Source organism: Apteryx rowi, unplaced genomic scaffold, assembly GCF_003343035.1.
Source record: "Apteryx rowi isolate R43461 unplaced genomic scaffold, aptRow1 scaffold_38, whole genome shotgun sequence".
NCBI lineage: Eukaryota > Metazoa > Chordata > Aves > Apterygiformes > Apterygidae > Apteryx > Apteryx rowi.
The window spans coordinates 4,171,468-4,198,379 of record NW_020450307.1 but is presented as its reverse complement, the minus strand read 5'-3'; the positions used below and the strand labels follow the sequence as shown (position 1 = coordinate 4,198,379).

At 43.1% G+C, this 26,912-nt stretch overlaps 1 protein-coding gene across 15 annotated transcripts in view; it reads left to right on the top strand.

Moving 5' to 3' along the window:
• Positions 1 to 26,912, top strand: part of MXRA8 (matrix remodeling associated 8) — a 114,594-nt gene that overhangs the window by 7,680 nt on the left and 80,002 nt on the right. For 4 of the 15 annotated variants that reach the window (XM_026073915.1, XM_026073916.1, XM_026073920.1 and 1 more), the window contains 6 exons: positions 424 to 557; positions 12,156 to 12,233; positions 20,132 to 20,155; positions 20,589 to 20,897; positions 21,412 to 21,513; positions 22,846 to 23,301. In XM_026073915.1, the coding sequence (XP_025929700.1) occupies positions 12,185 to 12,233; positions 20,132 to 20,155; positions 20,589 to 20,897; positions 21,412 to 21,513; positions 22,846 to 23,301 (940 nt within the window). In that variant the 5' untranslated portion in view covers positions 424 to 557; positions 12,156 to 12,184. Of the gene's footprint in view, positions 1 to 423; positions 631 to 11,247; positions 11,358 to 12,155; positions 12,234 to 19,076; positions 19,389 to 20,131; positions 20,156 to 20,588; positions 20,898 to 21,411; positions 21,514 to 22,845; positions 23,302 to 26,912 lie in introns of all 15 variants that reach the window. The other 11 variants (XM_026073927.1, XM_026073925.1, XM_026073923.1 and 8 more) reach the window with 9 other exon arrangements.

Below are 26,912 nucleotides of genomic sequence, written 5' to 3'. Positions count from 1 at the left end.
TCTGATAATACTATCCATTCCTTGGGGAAGGGAAGAGAGGTGTATCCCTCAGAAAGACAGGAAAGGCTTTCACTCATGAGGAATTTGTGCAGAGACCTGGGGCTGTGCAAAGAAAGCAAGCAGAAAATTACAATCTTAATATCCCTGCCTTGGGTGCAGCACTTTCTGCTTGAGTGATTTGTAATTGTGAAATAGGGCTGGGGATTGGAAAGGAGAGCAAATAAAAATATACATATGTAGTTTTCAGTGTACAGACAACTGCTTCTGGGAGTTAGGCTGCTAATTTAAAGTAACTTGAACATCTTTATGTTGTATTGATGGGTGAATATGTATTGCTTCATTCAGTGTTGTAGATCATCTCTCCATCTCAGAGTAGAAACTTTAAATGAGCTTTACTGTCTTCTTCCCTTTCCCCTTCTTGAGACGGTTTCTGTTACCCAATCATACACAGGAAGGAATGACAGGTTCCATGGCTCTGCAGAGCTCTACAAGCTTGTGCTGTTCTGCCCAACTGTGAGGAGCTGGATTGGGAGACAGCAGTATGAAGCACGTCTGATGTAAGTTGGGCACCAGTACAATTTGCTCCAGGCAAAACTTTCTCTTGTGTGCCTGCCTGGCAATTAATTCAAGGTGAGCATTCAGGTTTCAGGTATATGTTTGGAGAGAGGAATGGGATCTGTTCCACTGAGCCAAGGGGAAATTGTCCCATTTCATTCTAAACAGATATTGCAAAGACTGTAAAGCAAGCAAGGGGAGAGCCAGTTTGTTTGCTGTGCATTCCAGCCCAGAGTAGGCTAAAATCAGCTCAGATGTACTCGTACGTTTGGCTAGATCCTATTGAATGATCACTTCTCTTCCCTTAATGCAGCTCAGTGTCAGTGTGTCTCAGGGCTGCACTGAAGAGGTGTAGTGTGTTTGATGAGAGAAGCCTTTTTTTTTCCCTTTTGTGTCTGATTTTCAGAGACCTCTAGCAATGTTCTTAAAAGCGCAAGTGCATTTTTCCTCACAACTACCATCTCTGTCCTGATTAAGATGGCAAGTTTTACAATGATGGAAGCTTTGACTTCTGCTGAAGGGCAGAATTAGGTGCTTGAGTCTTTGGGAGTAATTGACAATGTCACAATATCTTTAAGTTTGGGGGGGGGGTCTCCAGGTGGGTATCTTTCTTTTCTCGGTCCTAAACTATTATATAGTGGATTTTGTTCTGTGAAGCACTGCCATGTTCCACTCCAGAATGGCTACATTTTTGTCATGGGTGAACATGACCACTTTGAACAGTGCTTTGCCATTTCTGGGTGAAGGCAATATGGAAATGTTCCTTCAGTTTCTCTAGAAAGTGGTAACAAATAACATCAGCTTAGTGTGCTTCAGAGGGATGCTCTCCTTTACTCTCCTGCACAATAACTGAGACACTCATGTCTATACCTCCCTTATTCAAGTACTCAGTTCCCCTATGGAGCCAAGAAGAACCAAAGGAACAGCCTTCTCTGCTGTGGTTCTGGCAGGAGTTCCTCATTATCTGTGACTGTAAAGAGCCCAGTTTCTATAAACTGATAGGATCAGTATTTTTCTTATCTAAACCATTCCCTATAGAGCTGTCTGTTCTTGAAGTTAATTTTGCTAGAATCATCATGCAGGGGCTTTTCACTTCTAGAAGTCCTCAAGGGCCATTTGGAGGCAGGCAGTTTTTGCCAGAAATATTAGGCAGTTACATGGTTTTCAACCCTGTTTTCATAAATCACACTTATCAGAAGATGCACTAACTTTAGAAGACCATTGTTAATTTCTTCGTTGACAGTGGCTACTCTGCTAGCCTTTATGTTTAATGAGCAGGTAAAATTGAACCTCAGAGCTGTAGGCTGAATTCATGGAAGAAAGGGATAGTAATGATGCTTATTATGCTAATAAATCCTCAGAAATTAGTGAACACTGAAAGGTTCCATGTTACACCACCAATTCAGCTGGGATTATTGTATTATATAAGAATTAATAACAAATGAGGAGTCAGGGATTTCTGACCTCTGACCCATTTCCTCTGTGACATTTGGCAAGTCACTCAATTTTTCTCATTTTCATTCACCTTCTAAAAGGGGATAAATATCCGTTTCTCAGAAAAATTGGTGCTAGAAAGTTAAATTGAGTAGTGTAGTACAGTACTCAGATCCCTTGATGGAAGGAGTGATACTGGGTTAAGCAGGTAGGTTTATAGGCAAAAATACTCTCAGAGCATCTGATTTTTAGAGGAGGCAAAGCCAGCAGCACTCTGTTTTCTTTAGATAAAGTTAAGGATGTCTGGGTCCTCTAAAGGCTGAATCTAAAGCAAATACACAATTCACATAGGCTACTCTTGCAGTGCAGGGTTTTAAAAGTTGGCCAAGCTCCATGTTTGTGTGTCTAAATTTGGCAGCAAGCTCATATTGCATTGTGGAAAGCAACCTCCTTTCAGCTGAAGTATTTTTATTTTAAACAAAGTGGCCTGAAAACCTGAGGTAAATAATAAAACTCTTGGAGGCAACCTTTGAGCACAATTTTCAGAGTTAAGCTATTAATTTTTCCACTCTTTCTTAGTCATTTCTGATCTCAAAATAAGATGCTGTGCCTGGAATGCCACTGGTTAATTATTTTAGGCAGGCACAACAGATGAACTGCAATTACTGTGGGGAATGGAGTCCCCCTTCAAAAGCTCATTGTACCAGAACACTGTTCTCATGTGGAGAGAGACCTAAAGATGTGGTTTGAGGCACAAAGCTGATGGTCAGAAAGTGGACTCAGAGTAGCATCTCTCAGTTAAATGTGCCCCCTCCACAAGTACTTCCAGGCCTTCTGGTTCTTCACAGAAATACAGTGCTGTGTGCTTGTGGCTTAGGTCTTTTCCATGTTGAAGAAACGTGACCTAATGCTGCCTGTGTGGGCGATTGCTGGAGAACTCCTTTTTTGGGAAATGCTCTGTTTAGGCACTGCACTAGCACTAAATCAATGCTGTTAGTGATCACCGCTTTTAATTTTGCTCTAGCATAGAAGTTTAGCAGGTGACTGTTGTGAGACAGACAAACAAAAATAGGGAGTTAGGGCAATAACAATTACAGAGTCAAAGCCTGTTTATGTGAATGTGAATCTTCCTCCTGGCTTCAGAATACTTTTAGGTTCAGCCCTGAACGTCCTCCTTGTTTCAGATAAAGGAGAGCAGCACCACAGGGCTTCTTGATGCTGTATCTTGCAATCAGGTCCTGACAATATTGTAACTACTGTGCTGGGAATTCCTTGGCATAATACTGCCAGCCTCAATTTCCCCATGCCAGACTTGTGTTGATCAGTGTCCCATCATGAAATTCCAGCAGTGCAGCCAGAGACTCCACTACTAGGTTATTCTGCCTGCAGTGAGAATGGGAGGAGCAAGGTTCTAATTGTGCTGTGTTCGTGGTTAGTTGGGACTGTGGTGTGGTCAGTCTGCTAGGCAAGCTCTAGGGGTGTGTGATTGAGGCGTCCTGGACAGGTGTACAGGATTTCTGGACACTGTTCTTACATAACTGGCCCAAGTGACATTTGTTCCATCTTTTCCTCGGGTCCTATCTTCACTGTGTAGGATTAACAGCTTCTATGTTATGTTATGCCTTGAGAACTGGAATGAAAAAGAGTGTGCAAGATGGAGGTCATTTCCTTATATCAGTGTGTTGCTTAGCTGAAAGATGGGACCCTGGCTTGCTTATTTGGTGCCTCTTTTCTCTTCAGTCTGTGTCCTGTTTTCTTTCTTTTCTGGAACTTAGAAACTTTAGGAGCTTTATCCAGATCAGTTACCCACAGAGATGAGTAACAACAAGGTGGAATGTCACAGTTCTGAGCTGCTGCCTTCTCTCGCATTTCTTAAGACAAACACATTGGCTGCATAAATGTTAACAGAGGTGACCTGATCCCACTGTCATTTCCTCCTCATTCTTAGTGCTGTCTCCCATCTGCTGAACTGGACCAGGACTAGGTATCTATTCCTTGGAGGGGGCCTAGTGGTTTCAGTGTAGGTTTGAAAAAGCCAAGACTCCACAGAACCACTGCTCCCGTGGGAGTGAGTCAGTCCCACATCATAGGTTGCATACCATTCTGTCTCAGGCACTTGATATTCAGAAGTTAATTTGGGAGGTCTCATTAGTCTGCACAGATCTATAAGATTTGGAGGCACTCAGATGCAAGCCATGGCTTTTCAGGAGCCCTGGAAAATTCTGCCTGCTTCCGAGCAACACACAATTGCTGCCTGCTGCTGTGAACCTTAGAGAAAGATTAACGGGTGCATATACATGCACAGAGCCAGCTCCTGAAGTTGTGACTAATAGTAACTCCAATTCAGATTTTGATGTTTTTCCATCCCCTGAGTAACTTGATGGTGCATGTTGTGATTCTGAGCCTCATACCTGCTTTTTTAAATTCTCTGTGTTGAAGGCACCACTGGCGCTCATGATAGGTTGGGAGATAGTTGAGTACTTCATAATAAAAAAAAAACCCAAACATGTTTTTTCACTATTGTCTCCTGAAAAGAAGCAGGAGGTAGTAATGACTGTTGCTCTTCCTAGGGAATCATGGTTCTGGAAAAATCTGAGGAGCGTGAGGGATGCAACAACCACTTTAAAGTTAAAATTCATGGTTCTGACTGAATGCATTTTGTCTCCCAGAATTCCATGTATCATTGAAGCTTTCCAGAGTTGAAAGACGGGAAAGAGATTTTGTTTAACTTTGCCCTTCAGTTTGCTTCCTTGGCAATGTTGGCAGTCCTATGTGCATGAGTCCTCACATTGGCCAGGATTTTCTAGGCCTCCTGAGAGAACAGAGGCAGCAGTCTAGGAAGTAATGTATTACTAGGCTGACATGCAGCTGGTCTGAGCTGTGTTCCTAATTCTGCCACTGATCTGCTGTGTGATCTTCAGTGAGTCATTTCCTTTTGTGCTGTATGTCTCTCTCCTGCTCCTGTCTGTCTGACTACAAACTTTTCCTACTAGGAGCTGCCTGTGCTATTTGTGTAGAGCTTGCCCCTCTGGAGCAACTGAACACTGGCATGATGCCACCAATAAAATGACCCTTGCAAAGATGAATAAGGGGGCAGGAAAAAAACATACAATCTGCTTTTAGTTTGCTTTTAGGTTTACTTAAAATCAGCTCTTTTTACACTGGACTATAAAGAAATGATTTTTGTAGAGAACTGAATTTCCGGATTTCCCTTTTCACATGCTTTGATGTGTGCCAAAAAAGATATCAAACTTACGGGAAAACTATAATTTACACCTGCTTTGTGTATGTCAGTGAGGTGTTTCTTCATGTCTTGATTTCCATTTCTGGTATGCTTGTTTGTTTTTTCCCATTTCCCATTTGTTTGGTCTATGTGTTTTTTAGGGTGAGGACTTTGATTCTGCATATACCTTCTCTGTCACAAGGGGATCCTGACAATGATTGTTGCCTACAGACATCATGAAATTTAATAATAATTGTGATATTTGATGTCTGAGAAAATGCTAGCTGCATGTGTGGAATTCTTCAGTGGCTAGCCCAGTTATAAGATCACAGCCCATTATTACTGTCATCTAATGGAGCTACTCCTTTAGCTTGAATAGGAGGCACCACTGTAGTGCAGGAGACTGTGGATTCAGACCTTGATTATGATTTATGAGCTGAAATCAATTCAAAAGAAACTAAGAGAAGAGATGGAGGCCAGTACTCTAGTGCTCTCTTGATCAGGTACTTTAGACAAAGTCTTTGCCTACTGAGATCAGGGATTTAATAAAATACCATAAAAAAACCTCAGTAAAAAYGTATTAATCTGTTGGAGTTTAGTTAGCTTAAAACTTAGCCTAATTAAATCTAATTCAGATGCTTATTTGGAACAATGTGAAATTTGATGCTGATGTAAAAGAACTGGTGGTTTTTCTTTCAAGAAGAAGATTCATTATTTACAACTTTTTGACGGCGATTTTCCCAGGCTATGAATTGCATGATCCATTGTATCAATAGGCAAATCTGTCCAGCACCAGAAAAGAACATCTTATGAAGCAGAGCTATGTGGGATCAACAGAAATAAAATACCAAGCCAGCTTCAGCCTCCTGTGGCGAAGAAAAAGAGGAAAGGAAGGAGGAAGAGAAGGAGGATGGGAAGAAAAAGAGAAGAGAAAGAGAAAGAGACTCTGACTGCATTTTCTTCTGTTTTAATGAAAGGGGTAAATCAATTTCACCATTATCGAAAGTTCCCTAGTGGTAGGATTTAATGATCTGGTAGGTCTGGAAGTGTTTTGTGGAACACAAGATTTTAGGAGAAAGATCCTTAGCTGGTGTAAACTGACATAGGTCCATATCAGTTTGTATAGGTTTGCTATTTTATACCTGCTGAGTATCTGCCTCTGATGATCTTTCAGGCACGCAAATCCATTTGGCTTTTCTCCCACACTGAACCCAGCCTTTTGGAATTTATGTTGTGAAAAAATCACCARAATCCTTTTTTATCTTGGAAAAATAATCTTCAGGCTTCAGTATGGAAAAAAATTTCTTTTGGTTTCCTGGGCAGTTTTTCTGTTTTTCTAACTTGGTTTCTATTAATGATTTTGAGATGAATCCCAGGAATCTGAGGCTGACTGCTTTCCAACAAAAAGGGGTGCTTAAATATAGTGTCATTCAAAGATGCTAGATGACAGGAACCACTGAGCTGTAGAGATGCTTTATGGCAAAAGATGCAGACAGGGCTCTTTGACCTCTTACAAGGACAGAGGTATTGGAAGAGTACATACATGCACACACATACGTGCACACATCCATTGATTCAATAAAAGAGCTGTCTGCTTGAATGCTACAATATAACTCCTGCTTTGTGCATATCTAGGTCTTTGCTAGGCAAACTGCAAAGCCCAGTGCATTAAGCAGAAGATTAAGAACGCCTTAAGATTCCATCTAACTAAATATCTTATATACTTGGACAGTTTTATTATTGCTCTATATGCACACATCACATCTGTGAATTTATGCTTAAACACTTTGGGCACATAGGGGAGTGCAGCTTTCCATCTGGACATCTCAGGCAGGAAGAAGTCGAGAAATTACCTGCAAAGGACATTCCCCAAACAGCACTTGTTCCTGGGCAACCTGCTTGTTCTGCTCCAGGAGTGCTTGGGCATAGCATAACTGAAGCCATTGCAGTGACTACAACTATGTGGTGGTTTTTTGGACTTCACCTTTGTCTTTGCCAGAAACAGGTCACCCCTGGGATATTATTAACTGAAATTGCTAACTATTGCCATGATATTGTTTTGCATATACCTAATATAAAGGGCATCGGAGAGCTGCAGTGTCATACACTGGGCATGTGTATTTGCTTCAGCTGCTGGTTTAGTCACTGCATCACAGGCTGGTAATCACTGAGGTCTCCAGGGGAAAAAAAAAACAAAGCAGAAAACCATCTGGCCAGAACCTCATCTTGTCATTCTGAATATGCTCTTCAGAAAAGGGATATTGGGGTTTAGCATTTACTGCTGGGGAACACAGGAAAAAACATTGTAACATTGGGTCTGTAACAGATGCCACTGCTGTTACATCACTTAGAATAATGACATACTTCACTTGACAACCCTGTCATTGCAATTGGGTTTCAGTTTTGTCTTTTTAGTTCACAGCTCTTGCTGCAAGTTAGATTATTTCAGACTCGCTTATGGGATTCATTGCAACTGAAAGATTTATTTTAATGAGAAAAGCTTTGCAACCAAATGAAGCCCCCTGAGAAACACGCACCCTCTGGTAGTTCACATCAATCTGTGTTATGCTGTTCTCTTTCATTGGTAAAAACAACACTAAAAGCTCCTCCTACCCATACCAGGTCTTTCTCAGAAAAGGGAGTGAATAGGGATGTGTATTGATCCTGCTGAATGTTACAGGTTGTTCATACTTAGGGCACAACAAGGGTTATTTGACCAGTTCCCACTGAAAGATAGGTGGTGTCAGTGTACCTTAATCAAGAACTGCAGTACTCCTGCCTTTCCCTCTTTTGCTGTTTCCATGCAGAGCTCTATTTATGCTTATGTTTTTGGCTTTGCAAGATCCATACTACTTTTGCCACTGTATCTGTCAGTCGGCACCCTTCATTTCCAAGCTGTAGTATTCTCTGCTACTTTCCAGTTCTAGGAATTATGCTTGTTTCTGGTCATGTGCAGACATTTTCTCCTTTTTGTTGAGCATGGCAGAGTATGATGGTTCCTGTATTTAGAGAACACCTAAATAAGTTGTTGATAATATAAACATGGAATGTTGACAAATCCTCTGCCCATGGCCTTGTGCCAGAATTTGTGTCTTCATGTCAACACAACACTAATCCTGTCATTCCTTGTTAATACTTTGCATGTATTATAGCTGTGAAAATGGGGCAGAAGTGGACACTTCTGCTCCTTCTTCCCAAGTTGTATGATTCTCACAGTTAGAAAATAGGGATGGAGGGTACCTTTTTACATCAGACCTTCTTCTAGGTCTGATATTTGCTCAGTTTTCTAGATTGGTGATCTTCAATCCAGATTTATTGGGAGGACTTCCAATGTGGCCTACAGCCATGGAAATGGAAAATGTTACAATGAAAATGAGCAGGGAGAACAAATTTCCTGACAGACATGGCTTGTTCAATATTGTTTCCCACAAGCCAATTAATCTTGTGACCCCTGCGCTGTCTTTGGGCAGGGCTTTTTTCCCTTGAGTCACCAGCACTTTCAGCTGAACTTGGGTTGACTCTGGAAACAGAAAAGCCTTTCTTCTCCCTGCCAGCCTGATCTATGATGAGGATGGCAGGTGAAGAGCTCCAGGAAACAAAAAAAAACTTGTGTTGGTGCTGGTGGTTACCTTTCCCTTGCATGGAGAAAGTCACTTTCTTTGGACAGGCTTTGTGGTCAGGACAGGCAGTTAAGTTATGCTTCTTGTTTTGAGAATCGATACCCAAACTACCACTGGAAAGGAGGAGGAAGAAAGGTTAAGGAACACAGCTCAGGCTGGCCTCCATGAAGGATTTAGTTTAAAGTTCAGCTCCTGATTGGGCAAAGCATTGATATAACTGCCTTTCCAGGATTAATTTGGGCTAGCAAGGCTCTAGGAAGGCAGGACTGACTGCTGTACAAGAGAAGAATTAAAAGGTGAGGGAAAGGCAAGGGTCTGTGAAATACTCTCTTGTGTCCTTTTCCTTCTCTCAGCCTGAACCCCAGGGAAGCTCCTCCTCTTTTCTTCCACTGGATTGTTTTCTTTAGGAGGCGTCAGTGGGTTCAGCCTCGCCTTGGCTTCTTTCAGTCAGGAAATAGCCAATTCGTGACAGCAGCAACCACAGCAATCTGCATCCATCTGAGAAGTGGTGCAAGAAACGGCCAGTAACCTCTGCAGTGCCAAAGCTAGGTGGCAGAAAGGTGGAAAAGCAACCTGCAATTGCAGCCTGGAAGGTTCAGCCAGTAGTTGAGCAAAACCAAGGGAAGAAGAGGGTGCATTCGCTGTCTGCACAACGGGAGCAGCTTCTTGCCTCCCAGGCAAACATTTTCCAGACTGATGATGCAGCTGACCAAAAGGCTGTTAGATCAGAGCCTTTTATCTAGTTCCCTGGCCTGACAGAGGCAACAGGAAAGGCTCCTCCTTCTACTACACTTCTGTCTCAGCAACAGGTCAGCACGTCAGTTGCTGTAGATCAGTAGTCTTTGTTGGCATACTTATAGAGATCAGCTGAAAATCTGGCAAAAAGTCTTCTGTTTAGGGACATGGAGTGGTAAGAGCCTTTGCACACAAGTGGTTATGGAGTTGGACTAATGCAAATATGTGAGCTTACATTTTTTACAGTAGGGTTGCAAATGGACTGGAAGTGTGAACATATAGGCTATTGACATAGCTCAGCTGATGAGTTTGAGAACTTGGACTGTGAATGATGATACATATCTAATTACCCACAACCTTCTCCACCTAGTATAAGTGACAGACTTGAAATTTGCAGTGAACCTTCATGGCCTTCTTATTTGAAGATGATTTTAGAACTTCTTCTGGAAACAAAACCAGCACTGATCTGGATCTGTTCTGGACAATATGAAGACTTGCTGGGGTTAACAGCAGGCTTTGTGCATGGTCAGATTATTTAATAAGAATAGCTCAAATTTCTTCGAATTTCTTTGGAAGCATTTGGTTCTGTCTGCTGCTGGAGACAGGATCTTGGACTAGAAGTTCTGGTCTGATTTAGTCCGTTTCCAAAATTCACTTGTTACAGAGTATAATTATTTAGATGTGTTTATTTAGGTTTGTGTTATAATGCCCATCTCTCTCTGTATCACCTAGCAATACAGCCCCTTCTAGGCTAGAATAAATCTATCCTCTAGTATACTGCATGGAACAGAAAAGTATGGCAAGGGAAAAATTCTAGTGGGACAATCAAGTTTCTCTCCTTGGTATGCCATGGGATCTTTACTAGCTTTTATTTTTAAGCTCTCATATGAGAGCCCCAAATATATTTAACTCTGTTTTACAGGTGGACATTTAAGAATGATAAATTAAGATATAATTCCCCCTTCCCCGAATTTTCCACTTAAAGACTAATTTGATTGTATTGTTAAATCTGCTAAACAGCCGTAAGCAATAGCAATCTAACAAGAGAACTCAAGCAAACAGAAAGCTTTATTGTGTTTTTTTTAACATATATGAGCAACATCTGTGCTATTTCCTCAGTTTATACTTGTGTAATTTTCCTGCAAGTCTTGGAATAAAAGACTCTCTCTGGCTAACTCGGTCATCTACATGGGCTAGGTTGTTTAGGCCTGTACAAGGTCAGACGCAAATGGAGCCATATTCTTAGTCTAAGGCAACATTTAAGCCTTTCATTCCCGTATTCCAGAACACTCTATGGAGCAGCATGTTGAATACCCTAACTTGGTGTCTTTTACCATCTTGAAATTACCATTTTTTGTCTTTTGTTTAATTTTGAAATTAAAATGCGTTTTTCCACTGGAAATTAATTACTTGTTTAAGAACTCATACTGGTATGGAAGATAAATGACTTAACACTTACAGTGTAGTGTCTCCCTCCTATACAAGGATGCATTCTTCTTTTCGCTTTTGGGTTGGTAGCAGAAGCTCTATTGGGTATGTTGAATGTACGTCAAGAGTGAAGAACATGGTCAGACATACAGTAGAGATATACAGAAGTCTCAGCTCACTTTGAAGATCTTATGGGTTTCAGATATAGGCCTTACTATTACTTTTGACTCTTTTCCTTTTGTTTGCCYCTAGGGAGAGTTACCAGAATTGGCCATGATGAGTTCCAATTTTCTGTTTCCTGTGCTAGCTCCCTCCAGTGGCTTGGGGTATCTATTGACCTCAATGAAACAGTATTCTGCAGAGTAAGGCTCCTAGCGTAGTTCAGTTCTTATATGAACGGTTGAAAACAGAAGTTCTAAACTTGACTCAGCTTTCTGTATTCAGGCCTCTTGGATATGGAAACCTGCACCCAACATTGCAGTGTTCTGGGGCTTTAAGTTATATTCTAGTCTCTTTTGCCTACACTGCCCTAAGCTCACACATATTCAGCTCTTTGTCATTATTATTCTTTTGCTGGGATAGTTGCTATTAAGCTTTTGCTTACAAATCACAGTCCAGAGAGTAAACATTGTTTTCTAAGTTTTTTTGAGACTTGAGCTTAAAGTAAAACCATACGAGGAGACAAAGATCAAAAAAACACTGAAGGCAAAAGAATAAATCCAGTTTCGAGCAGACAGCTGGATGAGATTCAAACAAAGGAAGGAACAGCTGTTTCAAGTAAAGCACAAGCAAAATTAGTTCCATCCCCAGAGGAGGGGAAAGATTGTTTCTAGAGCCCAGAGCTGAGTGGGACTAACTTTACCCAATAAAACTTTTACATCAAAGTCAGGGGCAGAGCAGAAGTTCCCAGGGGGAGGGGACCGGGAAGAGTGTGTGTTTGGAGTAATTGTGCAGAAAGCATTAGGGAAAGGAAGGAGGTGGAGTGTGAGTGTGGGGGGAAACAGGGAGTGGAGGTGGGGAATTGGAAGTTGTAGGTGGAGTAATTCTGCAGAATATGAGCTGCTGTCCACAGCTTTCTGGCTGTAAATTGATGAGATCATAGTGTTTTCAAGTTACCAAAAAAAAGAGGGRAAAAAAAAGTCTTTGACTTGTTTTTCAAGAGAGACGGAAACACAGAGAAGCTGAAGAAATGGAGCAACTAGCAAAACTCCTCCTGTGGCAGCTTTTGCTTCAGCAAAGTAAGCTCCTAGCTGATCTTCATCATGTTATTTGTCTTTATTTCACCTGCAAAGGACAGGGGGATGGAGGTTATATGGGAGATTTTGAACTGTCATCTTGTAACATTTTGTTCAGCTTTCTAAGCTAGCTGGGTTTTGGTCTGTGGGTAGAGGAGATCTTGGATTTCTCATGGCTTTTGGAAGGGGAAGGAGAAAGAACAGAGGAACATTTGGGGACTCCATTCAGCATGTTTGCACGTTTTTTTTATTGTCTATCACTTACCTTGCTCAGCAGATTCAAAAGCAATAATGGGAATTGAATGGGAGTGCTGTAAAGCTTTGATAGTGTTAGATTTATGTGATCCAAGATTGCTTTACGCTTTTGAGGATGCAGAAACAGACAATTGATAAGTGTGGGTATTCAGGGTGGAGGAAAATTAAAGGTTTTTGTACTGTCAGGGTAAAGACAGATAGTAATTCTTTTGAAGGTAAGGTGCAGGAAAGGGATGGGTTTACAGTAGCAGAATGGCTCATTTGTCCTTTTCTTTATCACAGCCTTTTCTGTAAGGGCTAAAAGCAGATCCAGTGTCCTGAGAGCCTGACCCTAAGCTGAATAGAAAAACCCCAGTAAGGCTTGAATGAAGGGAGAAGACTTGAGGATAAATTGTTAAACTACAGCAAACCGGCACTTGCAAGACTGGGCTCTAAGGAAGGCACCTATGATCCAAGGACTGATTACAGTTCTAAGAACTGTATGGAAAGACTTTCATTCAGGGTGCTAAGAGTAGGAAGTGAGGAGTGAAAATTTTTTGGGACCAGTGACCCCCCTGCTCTTTACAGCCCTGTTAATGAGAGGCTGCGGCTAGCCATCTGAGTCACTCAGCTGTCCCTCAGTACATAGATGGAGTAAACTGAGCGCTTCTCAGTCTGGTCCCTAATGAATCTAGTTTCTCATCTCACCAAATCATCCCCAGTTTTGCAGTGCCTCAAGGCAAGGTTCAGGAAGGGGCAACATATGGGATCAGTCATAGGGATAGAAGGCTTAAAGTAGCTCAGAAAACTAGTGTGTGTTGTGGGGTTATGCTTGGAGAAGGATGAGGGGCCACAGATTGTAGTTCAGAAGTACCAACCAGTCCAGCTGCTTCCCAGTGTGGTTTAGGCATGCTGGCAGAGCTTAGGGAGTGCCTGGGGCAGGAACAACAGGTTGGGTTGCTATAGAGCAGTGGGAGAGCTGTGTAGAGGCAACAACATTCCACCTAAGGATGGAGGATCTCTGGCAGACTTTTTGGGGCGTATTTTGGAGAGATGCCTGTCCAGATGCCAGGCAGCCATGATGTTTGAACCCTGCCATGCCCACCCAAATTGGGTTGGGAAATCCAGGCCCTTTCATATTTGCTGAGATGATCCCCTCTGAAGAAGAACCCCACCCTCAAGTGTTAATCTCTTGCAGGGAGAAACAGCACTGTGTTTGGAATGGCAGTGCAAACTATTCCATGGGCCTGAGGCCAACATAAAGTACATAAGGCAGAGAAGTGTTTACGAAGCCGAGCTAATGTCTGAGCTGTCTGTGAGAAACTTAGGGCGAGTCTATGAGGGATCCTCGTGCAGCAGCCAAGATGGCGTTTGGTTTCTTGTACAGATAGAAGGCTTTTTCCTTTGTGCTGAGGCAGCACGTTCTTGCTTCTTGCCAACTCACGGACATGTTCCTACTTGCAGTGAGGTGTTGGAATTGTTGGGATCAGATGGGTGGTTAAGGGCTCTCCAGTCCTGACATTCTTTTTGAAAGCAGAAAACCCTGCTGCTGAGAAACTTGGCCCAGCAAGATTTCAGGAATAAAGAAATATAAAAACTTAGAAAAAATCCCAGTTCAAGGCCTGTCTTGACCATCAGTTGGCTTTTTAGAAGGAACCTTATTTTACTGAAAATCTTAGTCTTGCAGTCCTGGACCAGCAGGGGCAGATGGTGAATGGAGGATGTTTAAGCATGAACTGCATTGCATGCTCTCTCCCTCCCCTGGCTGTTCGAGACGAGCCCAGACATTATTCCTGGTCACTGGTCAGCAGGTCTAGAGAAACTGCGGCCAGAACAGAGCTGAGCTCATTTGTGTTGCTGTTGCCTTCACATTACTGTGTCGTGAGCCATTATGGCCCCTTAGATACTGTGTCACCTCCCCAAGGAACCAGGATGGAGCCACTGACGTTCTTCAAAAATAATTGGAGATAGCTCAGTAGCAGAAGCTTCTGTTTTTGTGCTAATTGTATAATGGCTCTACAGGGGCCATTAAATCCCCTGCATAGGGGTTGTACTCAGGAAAATGAGGAGTCTGACACTTAGACATTTCCTGAATAACAAGTCCCTTCTCCAGGACTAGACCATCGCTCAGTACCCCTAACGTAAAGGTGATGTTGCTTCCCTTTTAAAAAAAAAAAAAGACTGAGATAGACCAAGAAGCACTAGAGAAGGTGTGCAGGGGGCCTATGAGCTGAGCTTACTCAGGCAATCAGTGTCAACCTCAGAGATTGTCCTTTCAACCCACATGCCTGGTGGGATGTGACATTCATTTCTCCAGGGATTTTTTGGTTTGTTTTCTTTCCTGCCCACCACTACAATCTGGACTTCAGTGATGCTTTTTGTCTTGTAAGGCACTGTTCCAGGCAGCTTATTCCAGGTCTGCTAAAATCCATGGTWAAGTTCCTCCTGAGTTCAGCAGAAGCACTGCAATTAAAGCTTGTGGTATCATGTCCTGTGGAGCATATGCTCCACTTGGCAGTCAGGCTGCCAGTTATGATGTTTGCAGAGTTTCTTCTTTTGTTCTGGTACAGCGTTTCATTCTCCAGCATCAGACAGGAGCTTAGTTATTTGAGTAATGCACACTTCTAGCTGTGAAGCAGTCCCTCTGTCAGCAGCTGTTTCCTCTGAGGAGATAAGCGACAGTATTGTTCAGGCAAGGCTTGAGGGGCAGTTTTCCATTTGAACCGCTCCAAGGACACTGCCTAGAGAGTTATGAGGATGTGAGATGTTTTTCAGAACCTGAGGCTTTTACTTCTACTTTGCCTGCTGCTTTCTTGGCCTAATTATTTATTTGAAAAGTGGATGAGATTCAAGAAATAAGACCTGGCTGTGTATTTTATTAGGGATTAGGAAACTGTTGCAGGCTGCTTTTCTCTTTCTATATTGTGGGACCAGTACAGTACTTCCAGGATCCTGCTGAGAGGCATGCTGAATTGTACAGAACATGTCAGGGGACAGTATATAGACCTCTTTCTGCTGTTTTATAAGTGCGTGCATTACACAGAGATAGGTCAAAGTGATTATCCTCCACATGGGATTTGAAATCTTAAAATGAAAGCTAGAGTGAGTTCTGTGTTGTCAACTATCAAGGTGTTTGGTGGTTTTGAAGCTCCAGCTCATGGAGTCCTGTGATTACAAAAGACTCCAATCTTTCAGTAGAGGCATAAATACTCCTTAAGCTTACAGTTGCAGGTTGGGAAGTGTGACTCACCAAAATAGCTTTTTCCAGTTGACCCAACTCCTGTAGTTCATAAGCTGTATACTTTACAGGGTCATGGATTTATCCCTGCCTTTGTTTAGTATCTACTGTGTTATACAAATAATAACTTCAGAAGGTATGACTGGAGGACTTGTCTCATTTGCTGGATGCAGGTGGGGACTCACATAGCACAGCAAGGTCATATAGTAGAGACAGGAGACTCTGAAAAGAGAAAAGGGCTCATTCCATATTTAACTACTGTTCTATGTCCAGGTTATTGAAAGTCAGTTGATTTAACTAGCATTTCCTCCAGGCGTACAAGGGACCAGAGACATTCCATATTCCTTAGCTATCTAAGTGATCTCATTTACAGCCATCTCAAATAAGTTTGAGTCTCATCCATGGCGTGGTGTATGTGTGCAGGTTTCCAACACAGCTGGGGAATCAGCACAATCAGTTCTTCCTTCTTTGCCTTGTGGATTTCCCATGTCTCTTGTAAACACTGCAGTATGCCTTTCCCCTTCTTTCCCCTCTAAAACTTTGGCTATTGACTGCTGTTTCATTGGTTTTTTGATATTCCCACCTACCATTTTGAGATTATAAATACTCCAGGGCAGACTTTAGGCCCAAAGCTTCTGTCCAGAATCTGTGTGTGTGTGTGTGTGTGTGTGAGAGAGAGAGATAGAGAGCGAGCGAGCGCACAGATATGTTGTGAAAACCCCACGTCTCATCTCTGTGCTGAGCTCAGGCGTACTACTTAATTAGGCCTGCACTTTGGATGGGTTTTGTTCTAGTGCATGATGTCACTGTAACTTGCAAAATCCCATGGGTGTGAAGAGCAGAGCTAGAAGGACCCAGGAGTTCTGGAATGTAATTGTCAAGTAGGCAAGAAACAGGACTGCTGCTCTGCTTCTTATGGAGCTGCTAGCAAAAGCTTTAATAGCYAAATGAAAGAAAAGCTGTCACAACCCACAGACAGCTTTTCTCACCTAAAGCTGGTACATTACAGACAGCTTCACTGCTGCCTTGTTTTACAGAGAGTTGTGTTTGGAGGAGCGCTGGAGAAATGCATGTGGCTGRCTGACAGGGCTCCAGCAGCCTAGCTTGGCAAAGGGCCCCTTTTGGTAGGATAAAGAGCTAGGACCTGGGTGGTTGTTACCATGCCAGTAGGCCCAGCACAAAAATCCTAAACTGGGGATCAGTGCTATTGTTAGTTAAGGGCTGGGGCAGGCTGCTGAGGAGAGTGTATTGGAAGGCTTAGGTGGATACCTTTGTCAGTTGTTAGATTTATGATGCTGTGTTTGGCGTCCATATTTTCTACATCAACTTGCAAGAGAAAAGGAGAAAAGTAAATGCATTCCTGTTGCTCAGCCAAGAAAGGATGTTTCTGTAGCACCAAATCAATCTGCAGTAAAGCAAAGCTCTGGAAGCACTGGCTGTACAGCCAGCCAACTCACAGGCACCACTCTCTAGCATGCAAATCACTATTCATGTTGTGATACCACATTCCCTTGCCACAGTACAAACAACACCAGATCAGACACACAAGCATTGCTGTGTCACACTGTTACAAGCTGATGCTATTATACTGAGGGCTGGCTGTCCCGTCACAAAGCAATTGTGAGACTTACTTTGCTGAAGTCTGTAAAACACTTTGGATACCTTGAAGGGAAGGTACTGTAAAACAGCTCTGTATAATTCCTTTGTTGTCCTAAACTAAATCTAAGCCCTGGCTCCCAGAGACAAAGGCTGGCAGTTTATCATATTCTACCATCAGGTTTTTTTGCAGATTATTAAGAAACACCATGAAGTTATGGGAATGTAATGTCTGAGTATGATGTCTCTTTCTTATATCCAGAGCAGTACAGGCTTTGTCCCAGGAGTTTTTTCTTTTTGTGATGCTGAGATTGGAAATATAGAAAAAAATGACTTACATTTGGAATGTCTTTAAACAGGGCAGTTCAACAGACAGTACTGCTCGTTTTTATTCTCTGGTTTCACTGCCTAGTGTTTTGTGATAGGAAAAGGAAAGGAAGGAGAGTTTATTCTCAGCCCATGCTCTGAGGGTGTGGTTAAAGTAGCCCCAGTCTGGAGTTAATTTATTCCCTTTTGAAATGAATAAATTCCAGGGCTGGAGAAAATACACTCTTTGTTGGGAGGGCATTGTGCCTATGACATTAGCAGGACAAAACATCTAATTATCTTGCTGGAACCCATTTGGGCTTTACTGGTTAGGGAGATGAATGATGTCATTGTGTTGGGTCTCTGAATTGGGCTTTCAGTGCATGATGCCAGAAGACCTCCCAGACCCATCCTACACAAAAGGCAGGAGGGACTGGGCCACTGAAATGCAAAAACAAAGGCGTTAGTTAATTTCTTGCAAAGTTCTTCCTGCGTAGATCTGAGTCAGGTGGGTTGGAGAGAGTTGCAGATGCTTCCAGAGCATTACAATGTCAGCTGTGCAGACAATAAATGTGAGGGGAAGATGCTCTGCAGGGCATGCTCCCAAAGCAAGCAGGTATTTGCTCAGTAGAGTGCTGACAACAGTGTATGTCACAAGTTTGAAGTGAATCAGCCAAGTCGCATCATTCCTGATTTGACAGGTAGGCTCAGCATCCTGCAGAGCTGTAGAACTCCCTTAAATACATGAATCCCAACATCAATTGTATAGGAGTTTTATTTGGAGTCTCTGAGGTGAAAGTCAGCTTTTAGTCCTTGATCTAGTGGATCAGCGGTGTGGATCCTCTCCCCTCCACCCCTCAGCTCTGACCACTGGGGAATGAGAGAAATGCTCAGTCTCCAGATCCGTTAAGGCCTTTGTCTTGGCAGAGAGAGTTGACTGAGATGTGGGTGTCTGCTAAGGAAGAGATAGGAATGGGACTATCACATTAATTTCACAAAGGTTAAACAGCACAAAATGAGCAAGGTTTTAACTGGTGACATCTAGCTAGTTCTTTAAGGCACCCAGTGTCCTCCTGCTGTTCCATTCTGTGGGCAAGCTATGTTGCCACTGGGATGGTAATGAAAGATGAGCTGAACCGAGTCCAGGGTTACTGTTGTTTCTTGTCCCTCCTTCCAATTGACCGGGCTTTGTAGAAGGGCAGATCACATCTTTTTCATGTTAGAAGGCTCCCACTCCCAGGCAAATGTGTGTGTCCTGTTCAAAACCAGGGACTCCTCTCCCAAAAGGAAATATAGGGAGAGCTACATCCTTGCTGACTATACACCAACAATAAGTAAAGCTCATATTAGTTATGGTGTGCTGGCTAGAAATTGCTGGAATGAAGGCAACAGCCAGACAAGAACTGGAATATGAATATTTGGTCTTGGCAAGAGCATTTGGGTCTATCTCCTTGTTCCATCCTATCTTACAGTTTCCTGTTGGAGTGCGAAATGCTGTTCTATCTATCCTGGAACAGAGCAAGTCTGTGTGATGAGTTAAGTGAAATGTCAGCAGCAACATGCAAAGTTAGCATTCTTCTCGCTGCTTTTGCTGGTGGGGAACAGTCCCTCTCCCCATTTGAGAGGGAGGAAGACCATCAGAGACAAGACCTTCTTTCTGGTGTCTCACCTCTCAATGGTGTAAGCCCAGGAGATGAGCCCAGAAAGTGTGTTCTCAGAGCTAATTACAGCTCTGAGCTAGAGATGGAGTTGCTGTCTCAATACAGATCTACCACTGGCAAAGGGTATGTGAATGGAAAGGCATGGTAAGCATTGCCGTGACTGCCTTGGGACAACTGCACAGCAAGTGCTTCAACAAAAGCTAGTGAATAATTTTTTCCATATTTTCTTAGTCTGAATAAGGTCCAGTCTAGGATAAGTGAAATGGGAATGTATATCTCAGTGATGTGGTTTGATAAGAGCAAGCTGAACTGTTCCTGCCCTACTGTTTCCACTGGTGCCGTGTTATTTATGCAGGACCAAGCAGATGCTATGATGCCTGTGCCTCCCTTCTCCTTGCCCACTCCTGCCTCCTTGGGTTCTTGTTTTCATCTTCACAACTTGTGTTAAATAGTTTCCTCTGGGGCAAAACAGGCCTTTCATACAGTTCTGGTGGGTGATACATTGGCACGTACCTTTTGGTGTTATTTTTGAATAGCATGGTGGAAAAAATCCTGTGGCTTTAGATGATATGGAATAAAAATGTGGGTAGTATGAAATTCAGTTGCAGGCTAAACATTTCCCACAGTGCTCTTAACCGTGAGTTTGTTGGGTGAGGCACTGTCCTTTGCTGTAGATGTACAGTGTCTTCTGCAACATGAGGCAGCCAAGGTCTGAGCCTCTGGGCTTTACCACAATATGTTTGTTAAATAAGAATATTAACAGTGAAGGGAGGAATAGATGCAATAAAAACAGAGGAAATGGCTGATGGCTATATTTATATTTTTTCTTACTTTTGTTGTAATGTTCTTTTTATCTCCTTTGACAGGTTCTGTTGTTAACTTGTATTCAGGTGAGTGACATCTTTGTAATCTGCCTGTTTTTTGYGATTATGAGAAGAGATGAGAGGGACCCTGCTTCCATAACATGCAATGGGAGTTTCATGGCTGACTTTAATAGGCAGGGACCAAGTGCACCATGAACAAGTGTCTCTAAACTTTGATATGACGGGGGTTATGATTAGGAAGGTTAGGTAGGACAGGTCAAATTTAGGATCTTGATAACAGATGTCAGAGACATTGCTTTCACTGCATGAAATGAGTGTTTTTATTGACTTTTTACTGTACTTCTCCATGACAGAGATCTGTATTGGTCCTGAAAGTTACTTTCTTTTGGGTGAAAGATGTACAGGGATTCTAGAACAAGACTGAGTCCTGCTCTAGTGCCTTCTTCACATGCCATTAATCTGATAACTCTGTTTTTCTTTTCTTGTTCCTGGCTCTCAGTCCCAGCTGATGCCTCAAACCCAGACAGCGTTGTAGTGTCAATATTAAATATCAGTGCTACACTGGGGTCACAGGCTGTCTTGCCCTGCAAGAGTTACCGCATGGTGTGGACTCAGGATCGTCTGAATGACCGCCAACGTGTAGTCCACTGGGATGTATACAGCAACTATTATGGCGATAACAAGGTGGAGAGGCTGTGTGACATGTACTCAGCTGGAGACCAGCGTGTCTATAGCTCCTACAACCAGGGGAGGATATTTATGCCCCAGAATGCATTTACAGATGGCAACTTCTCACTGGTTATCAAAGGTATTAAACAGCATCCTTTCTTGTCTTGCTTTCTGTAGAGAGGAAGCTTCATGACTAAATTAACTTTGTGTCTTCCAGTGCAAGTGGCTATTTTACAGAGCATTTTTCTTCAAAAAATCAGTCTAATGAGGTTCTCTGCGGCACTGGCAACAGTGTTTTATTCCCATTTGGAATAATCATGTTTTGAAAAAGAAACTGATAACAATTCATTGCCTGAAAGTCACTCGGGCTTCTCATGGACCTTTGACTGTCTGTGCCTGAACTGTGAACTCAAGATTACTATTCTGCCTTTTACCTGCTCTTAGCTAAACTTAAATCAGCTTTCTCCTTCCTTCTGTTAATATAAACATGTACCAAGCAAGAGCAAGTAAACTGAACAAATTATTGTATTAGATCAGATTCTTTTCTGCCCTTTTGTATCCATACAAGCATTTGGGCTTCAGCATAAATGACAAATGTAATCATTGCCTAAGCATGAAACATTCGACTTCCCCTCTCTTCCCTGTTGTACTAGATGTTGCAGAGAGTGATGAAGGCACATATTCCTGTAATCTTCACCATCACTACTGCCACTTATATGAAACTGTGAAAATCCGACTAGATATCACCAAAAAAGGTAGGTGTGGCAGGCAGCTTGGTGCCCCTTTCTGCAGGGGACCTGGTCTGGCAATTGGAGTCCAGTGGCCATCAGACTGTGTTGAATTCACAAGGAGACTTGACTGCTGATTTGGGCAGGCCTTGCATGCTGTCCTGCTAGTGTCCAGGAGGAGCAGTGTGGATGCAGGGTTCTGCTCAGGCCTTCTCAGTTGCAGGTTCAGGGCACAGGTGCTGCAAGAGTCTTGTGATATGTCAGGAGACAGTGGTGCTCACTGTGCAGCTGTTTGCTATTAGACTCACTGAATTTCAGAGGTTTTATTTGACATATGTATTTATGAACCTCTCTTCTTCTTTCTTGGCCTGTCCCAAACAATGCAAAGAGCCCATTAATTTAAATGTTTACACTAGGCAGCCTAGTTAGCTAACTGTCCTGTTATTGCTTCAGCAGTAAAACATCCCTCGCAACATCCGTTGTCAGTGGAGTTAGCCACAGAGATCTGCCTTGTACATGGGTCAGTGAACTTAGCCCTGGGAGGCCTCTGTAGTAAAGAAAACATCCTCAAGTGACCACACCTTGGCTCCAGCTCTAGTAGCAAGCTTTTAAGGGCTGTTGGCAACCATAGTGTGTGCCACCTACACTGCAGAGACATCACTGCCATCTCATTTAGATCAACCTTCATATAATGCACAGGTGAGGCTACTGGGACTGATTTTGCTGGGAAGCTGATGAAGGGCTGAGTTGTCTAAGAAAGTGATGAAACAGACCAGAAGTTTATTTCTTCTGCTGCTGTTCTGACAGCTTCGCTGCAATAAAAACACCCAGCCTGGCCTGTGAGCCTCAATCTGCTCATTTGTGTTTTGGTTCTTTTATTAATCCTCTGCAAGAACAAAATGCAGAACAGTGCTCCTGAACTGCTTTAGCAATTAGAGCATTTGTGGGCAGAAAAGCATTTCCTGTATGGAGCCTGCATAAGCTGTTTGGAGAACTGGGACGCAGCAGACTGAAGACGAAATCTGTTATTCTCATTCCATTCTTAGTCTGGAGAGAAAACACATTTCCTGCTTTCTGAAGGTAGACATGAACTCTCAGTTATAAGGAAGGGAAGATGGTCTTGTTTAATGCACTGACCTAGGATGTGGAAGATCTGTGTGTGTTTCTTTCTATACTAACTGCTGAACTGAGTGTGAACAAAGCATGTTGCCCCTGTGGCTCCTGAAGATATTTGGAGGGGATGTGTTATAGGAGTGCAGGGTTTGGGAGCAACCTTAGGTGTGTCTCGGTGTCCTTAAGCATAAGACAAGCGTGTAAGGATGCATGTACCAAAGTGTACCATTTGTGTCATCTCCACAGCCAAGGAAGCAAAGCAGTACTGGGATGGGGAGAAGGCTGTGATTGTCGCCCTGGAAGGCAGCACTGTAATGCTCCCCTGTGTGAACCGGAACCACATCTGGACTGAAAGGCACAGTGAAGAGGAGCAGCAAGTGGTCCACTGGGACAGACAGCCCCCAGGGGTTCCTCATGACCGAGCTGACCGCCTCATTGATCTGTATGCCTCTGGTGAGCGCCGCTCTTATGGACCCCTCTTCATTCGTCAGAAGATGAACATCACTGACACAGCCTTTGCTGTGGGTGACTTCTCCCTGTGGATTTCAGAGCTGGAGAGTGCAGATGAAGGCACCTACTCCTGCCACCTGCACCATCACTACTGTGGCCTGCATGAGCGCAGGATCTACCAAGTCTTTGTGACAGAACCAGTGAGGGAGAAGGTGGTGAACCTCACCACTCACAACACTGCCGCAGGCATAGGTAAGTGGCCTGTGAAGTGGTTCTCCTGCCTGAGGAAAAGATGAGTATCTATGGTTGCACCTTTGAGCTGTAGTACAAGAGCTCAGGTAAATCGTGGGGCAGGAATATGACCTATGACTCCCCATCTCCACCTCAGGAGTCCTTTGCCCCAAGTGCCAAAATAGCCTTGCCTTTTCAGTCCCTCCGCAGTGGTCTGCAGGGATCACTTAGGGCCAGCAAGAGGATCATGGCAGACCTGTGCCCTGCAGAAGTCCCATAGAGACCACTGAACTGAAGGTGTCATTTAGAGCAGCACTGAGGTTTCCTCTATGAAGGTTTCCCATGTTTGAGCCAGGGGCTATTCTTGTCCGTAGGATTAGAGGAGTAGATGAGACCTTGCCTCCCTCACTACTAGTGTATGGCCCTAGTATATGGGCTTGGTTGTTTCTGGGCTGTTTCCATTACACTGGTATACTTGGAGCTGTAGATCTAGAGATACCAGTAAGGATCCTGTAGAGTTGCATTAACACTTTGCCCCACCAGAAGTGGCGTGTCCCACCCGTCAGGTCTAATTGCCCTGCCTGGAATGCTGCATCATGTCCTGCTTCTGTTTGCTCTGCTGCATGGCAACTCTGCAACCTGCTCTGCTCTGCGATGCTGGCATGCCCTAAGGCAAACAAACTGTTTTTCTAACAGACTCACTTTTCTGATTGCTTGTACGGAACTGGAGATGGTGCAGGGTGGAAGTGGGAGTTGATTCTGCTCTGCCTTTGCTGTTACCTCATGCCACTATTCTCATCAGTGCAGAAATTGTAAGCCTGGGGTCTAGGCAGCACTGGGGTCTAGGCAGCACAAGGTGCCAAAAAGTGCAGAATCAAGCACCAGGAATTTTCCTCCACCCTTCAGCTTTTTTTTCTTTTTTTTTTAAACTGATTTTCACATTTTCCACTGCAGTGAGTTGTCAGCTGACAGTCTGTCCAAACCGCAAACCATCATGCTCAGCTCAGGCAGAAAACTAAAATAAAAATCCTCGGTTTAATAATGTTTTAGCCTTTTGGGTATTGTTCCTTATTAACATTTTAAAATATTCATTGTGGTTTAATATTTATTGGCTGCTTTCTACAGAATTTTGACATGCTTCATACATTTTTAAATAGGTCTATTGTGCTCTAGCAATTGGCTTTTTCAAGTCACGGAAACTTAAACCTCCCTACTGAGACTGGGACTGGTGTCCAGAAAACCCAGGCAGTACTGAGGAGAGGTGGCTGCTGGGACTGAGCTGACAGAGAGGCCAGGACATACAAATATCAGTCTCCCTACCAGGGGCTATTTTGCTGCCCATGAGCCTTATTCAGATCACACTGTGCAGATGGAAACTACATCTTGTTTTCAGAGTTGCCCATCCAGGAATCTATTTTTGTCTTTCCTAGCAGTTATCTGATTTGTTGCTGACTAGTTATCTACTTGCTCAGGTGTTGGACAGAACCTACAAGTAATTTAATCCAGACAGAGTTATCTTAGTCCCACATTAGTGCCCCACTACTGAAATTCCTGTAGTGTATTATTACTCATCTGACTGCAGAGGGTCAAACTCTGCCTGTTTACTTTCCTCTCTCCATTTCAGTGGTCTGTATTCTCTTTGCCATATTCCCTACTGTTGCTTGGTGTTGCTGTGTGGTGTCAGATGGCTGCTGGTCTCATTTCAGAGCTATGTTCCAGCACTAGCTAAAAAGATTCTTCTTAAGTTCAATGTGGTCAGGGGGCACCTTCCTTTAGGTAGGTCACGTTGGTCTCTTATGGTCACCAATAGAGAAAGAAGATCAGTTCTGTTCCCTCTGAAATAAATGACAAAATTTCCGGTGATTGCAATGGAAGAAAGATCTGACCAAGAATCAGTCTTTTTTCCTGTACAGTGTGAGGAGAACATGAAATGGAAGTTTCTCAGAAGCTTTGCATCATGCTTGCATCGACGGGGTGTCTGATCAGACTTTGGCATCCTGAGGCCTGATCTGAAGACCGCTTTTGATTAGTACAGTTTGGATCCACAGCCCTGACAGGCCATRGTTGAAGCAAAGCAAGTAATTTCTATTGCCAAACAGAACAGCTTTAGAAAAGCTTTGTCCCCAAGGGGCACTGAACACTCAGCTGATCTGAGAGCATCACACACAAAAATGTGCTGAGTCCATGGGAATGTGAAAGAAGCTGAGACATCTGGAATGCCTACTTCAAACCCATTGCTGATGAGCAGCCTGCTGGGACAGGTCCTATTTGTGTATAGTGGGAAAAGCTGAGATACTGCCCCACTCCCTGAAAAGCTGTATAGAACTCTTCTGGGGAAATAACATAAAACCAAAATGAAACATCAGGGGATAACAAAAGCAAAGCAATGAGCTTTTTCAGCAAGCAGCCTTAGTTCCAGGCATAGCTCCAAGGCTCAGAGCCATTTTCAAACAGGAAACTTCATCCTGTTTTGAACTATAAACACGGACTCGATTCTGTTCTCAGTCCCAGCAGTATAGATGTGGTGTAGGTCTACTAATTTAATGTTTTTTTCCTGTATTTTCTTTGGAGTAAGTGATTGAAGAAGGACATCCATTCTCTCTCTTGCTTATTGCTGAACTATTCTCAATCCTTTCCCAACCTTGAAAAAAAAAGGGCCAGATCCTTAGCATTTGTGAGCTCTCTTGGGGGAGCTCTCTCCATTTTTCCCAGCAGAAGGATCTGACCGTTAGCATTTTGGTAGAGTAGTGTAAAGGCAGATCTGTGCTATTTTTTTCCTTGCCGTTAAAATTTTCAAGTAGTTAAAACAAGTCATGTGTCTTTGAAATTGATTTCTTGCTGGGCACCTCAGTGATCTGTTTGTATCCAAGACTCTGGAGGTGTTTACTAGATTTAATTTGCTAAAGCCTCCCATTCTTGGTTGGGAGTAGATACAAGTATTCCTATTTTGCAGTTTGGCTAGCTGAGGTGCAGAACAGCCAGCTGACATCTGGTAACTCTCAGAAATCCTGGTCTATATTAAGGGAGCTACATACACTTCAGTCAGAGAAGTGCAAAATTGGACTAGAGAAGCCATTGTCATTATGTCACCGAGCCCTTGGTAACAATTAGACCCAACTCCTGAGCAGTGGATAGTGCCAACTGCAACACCCTGGTCCTGCCAGTTACTACACCACTGTGTATAACTTATGCCTATAGGATAATAAACATGTTTGCTATGTCATGTGTAATATTATGTGTTTCTAGAACAGAGCCCAAAGGTTGTGTGCTGTTAGTCTGGTGATGTAGTTACTGAGAACAGCCCTGTTTTGCATTTCCTTCTATCATTTCTGCAGTGAGATCACTTAGTTTGGCTGATGCCTTGGTGATGTTCTATCTGGTAGCACAATAGATGGAGATCACCATGGTGGTCTTCCTTTTAATTCAGACTCTTTGTTTCACCCACTCCTTTTGACTTCCAGGGTGTACCATACTGATGCCGTTTGTATAGATCCAGTGGTGAGGTCTGGGGTTTTCATGTATGAAATCAGTTTTGAAAGTTTGTTTTGCAAGCAGGAGAGAGAACAATATCAGCTCTTTCAGCTGGTTGGTAAACAGTGCAGAATATTCTGGGAAACTTGAGAGCAATAAGT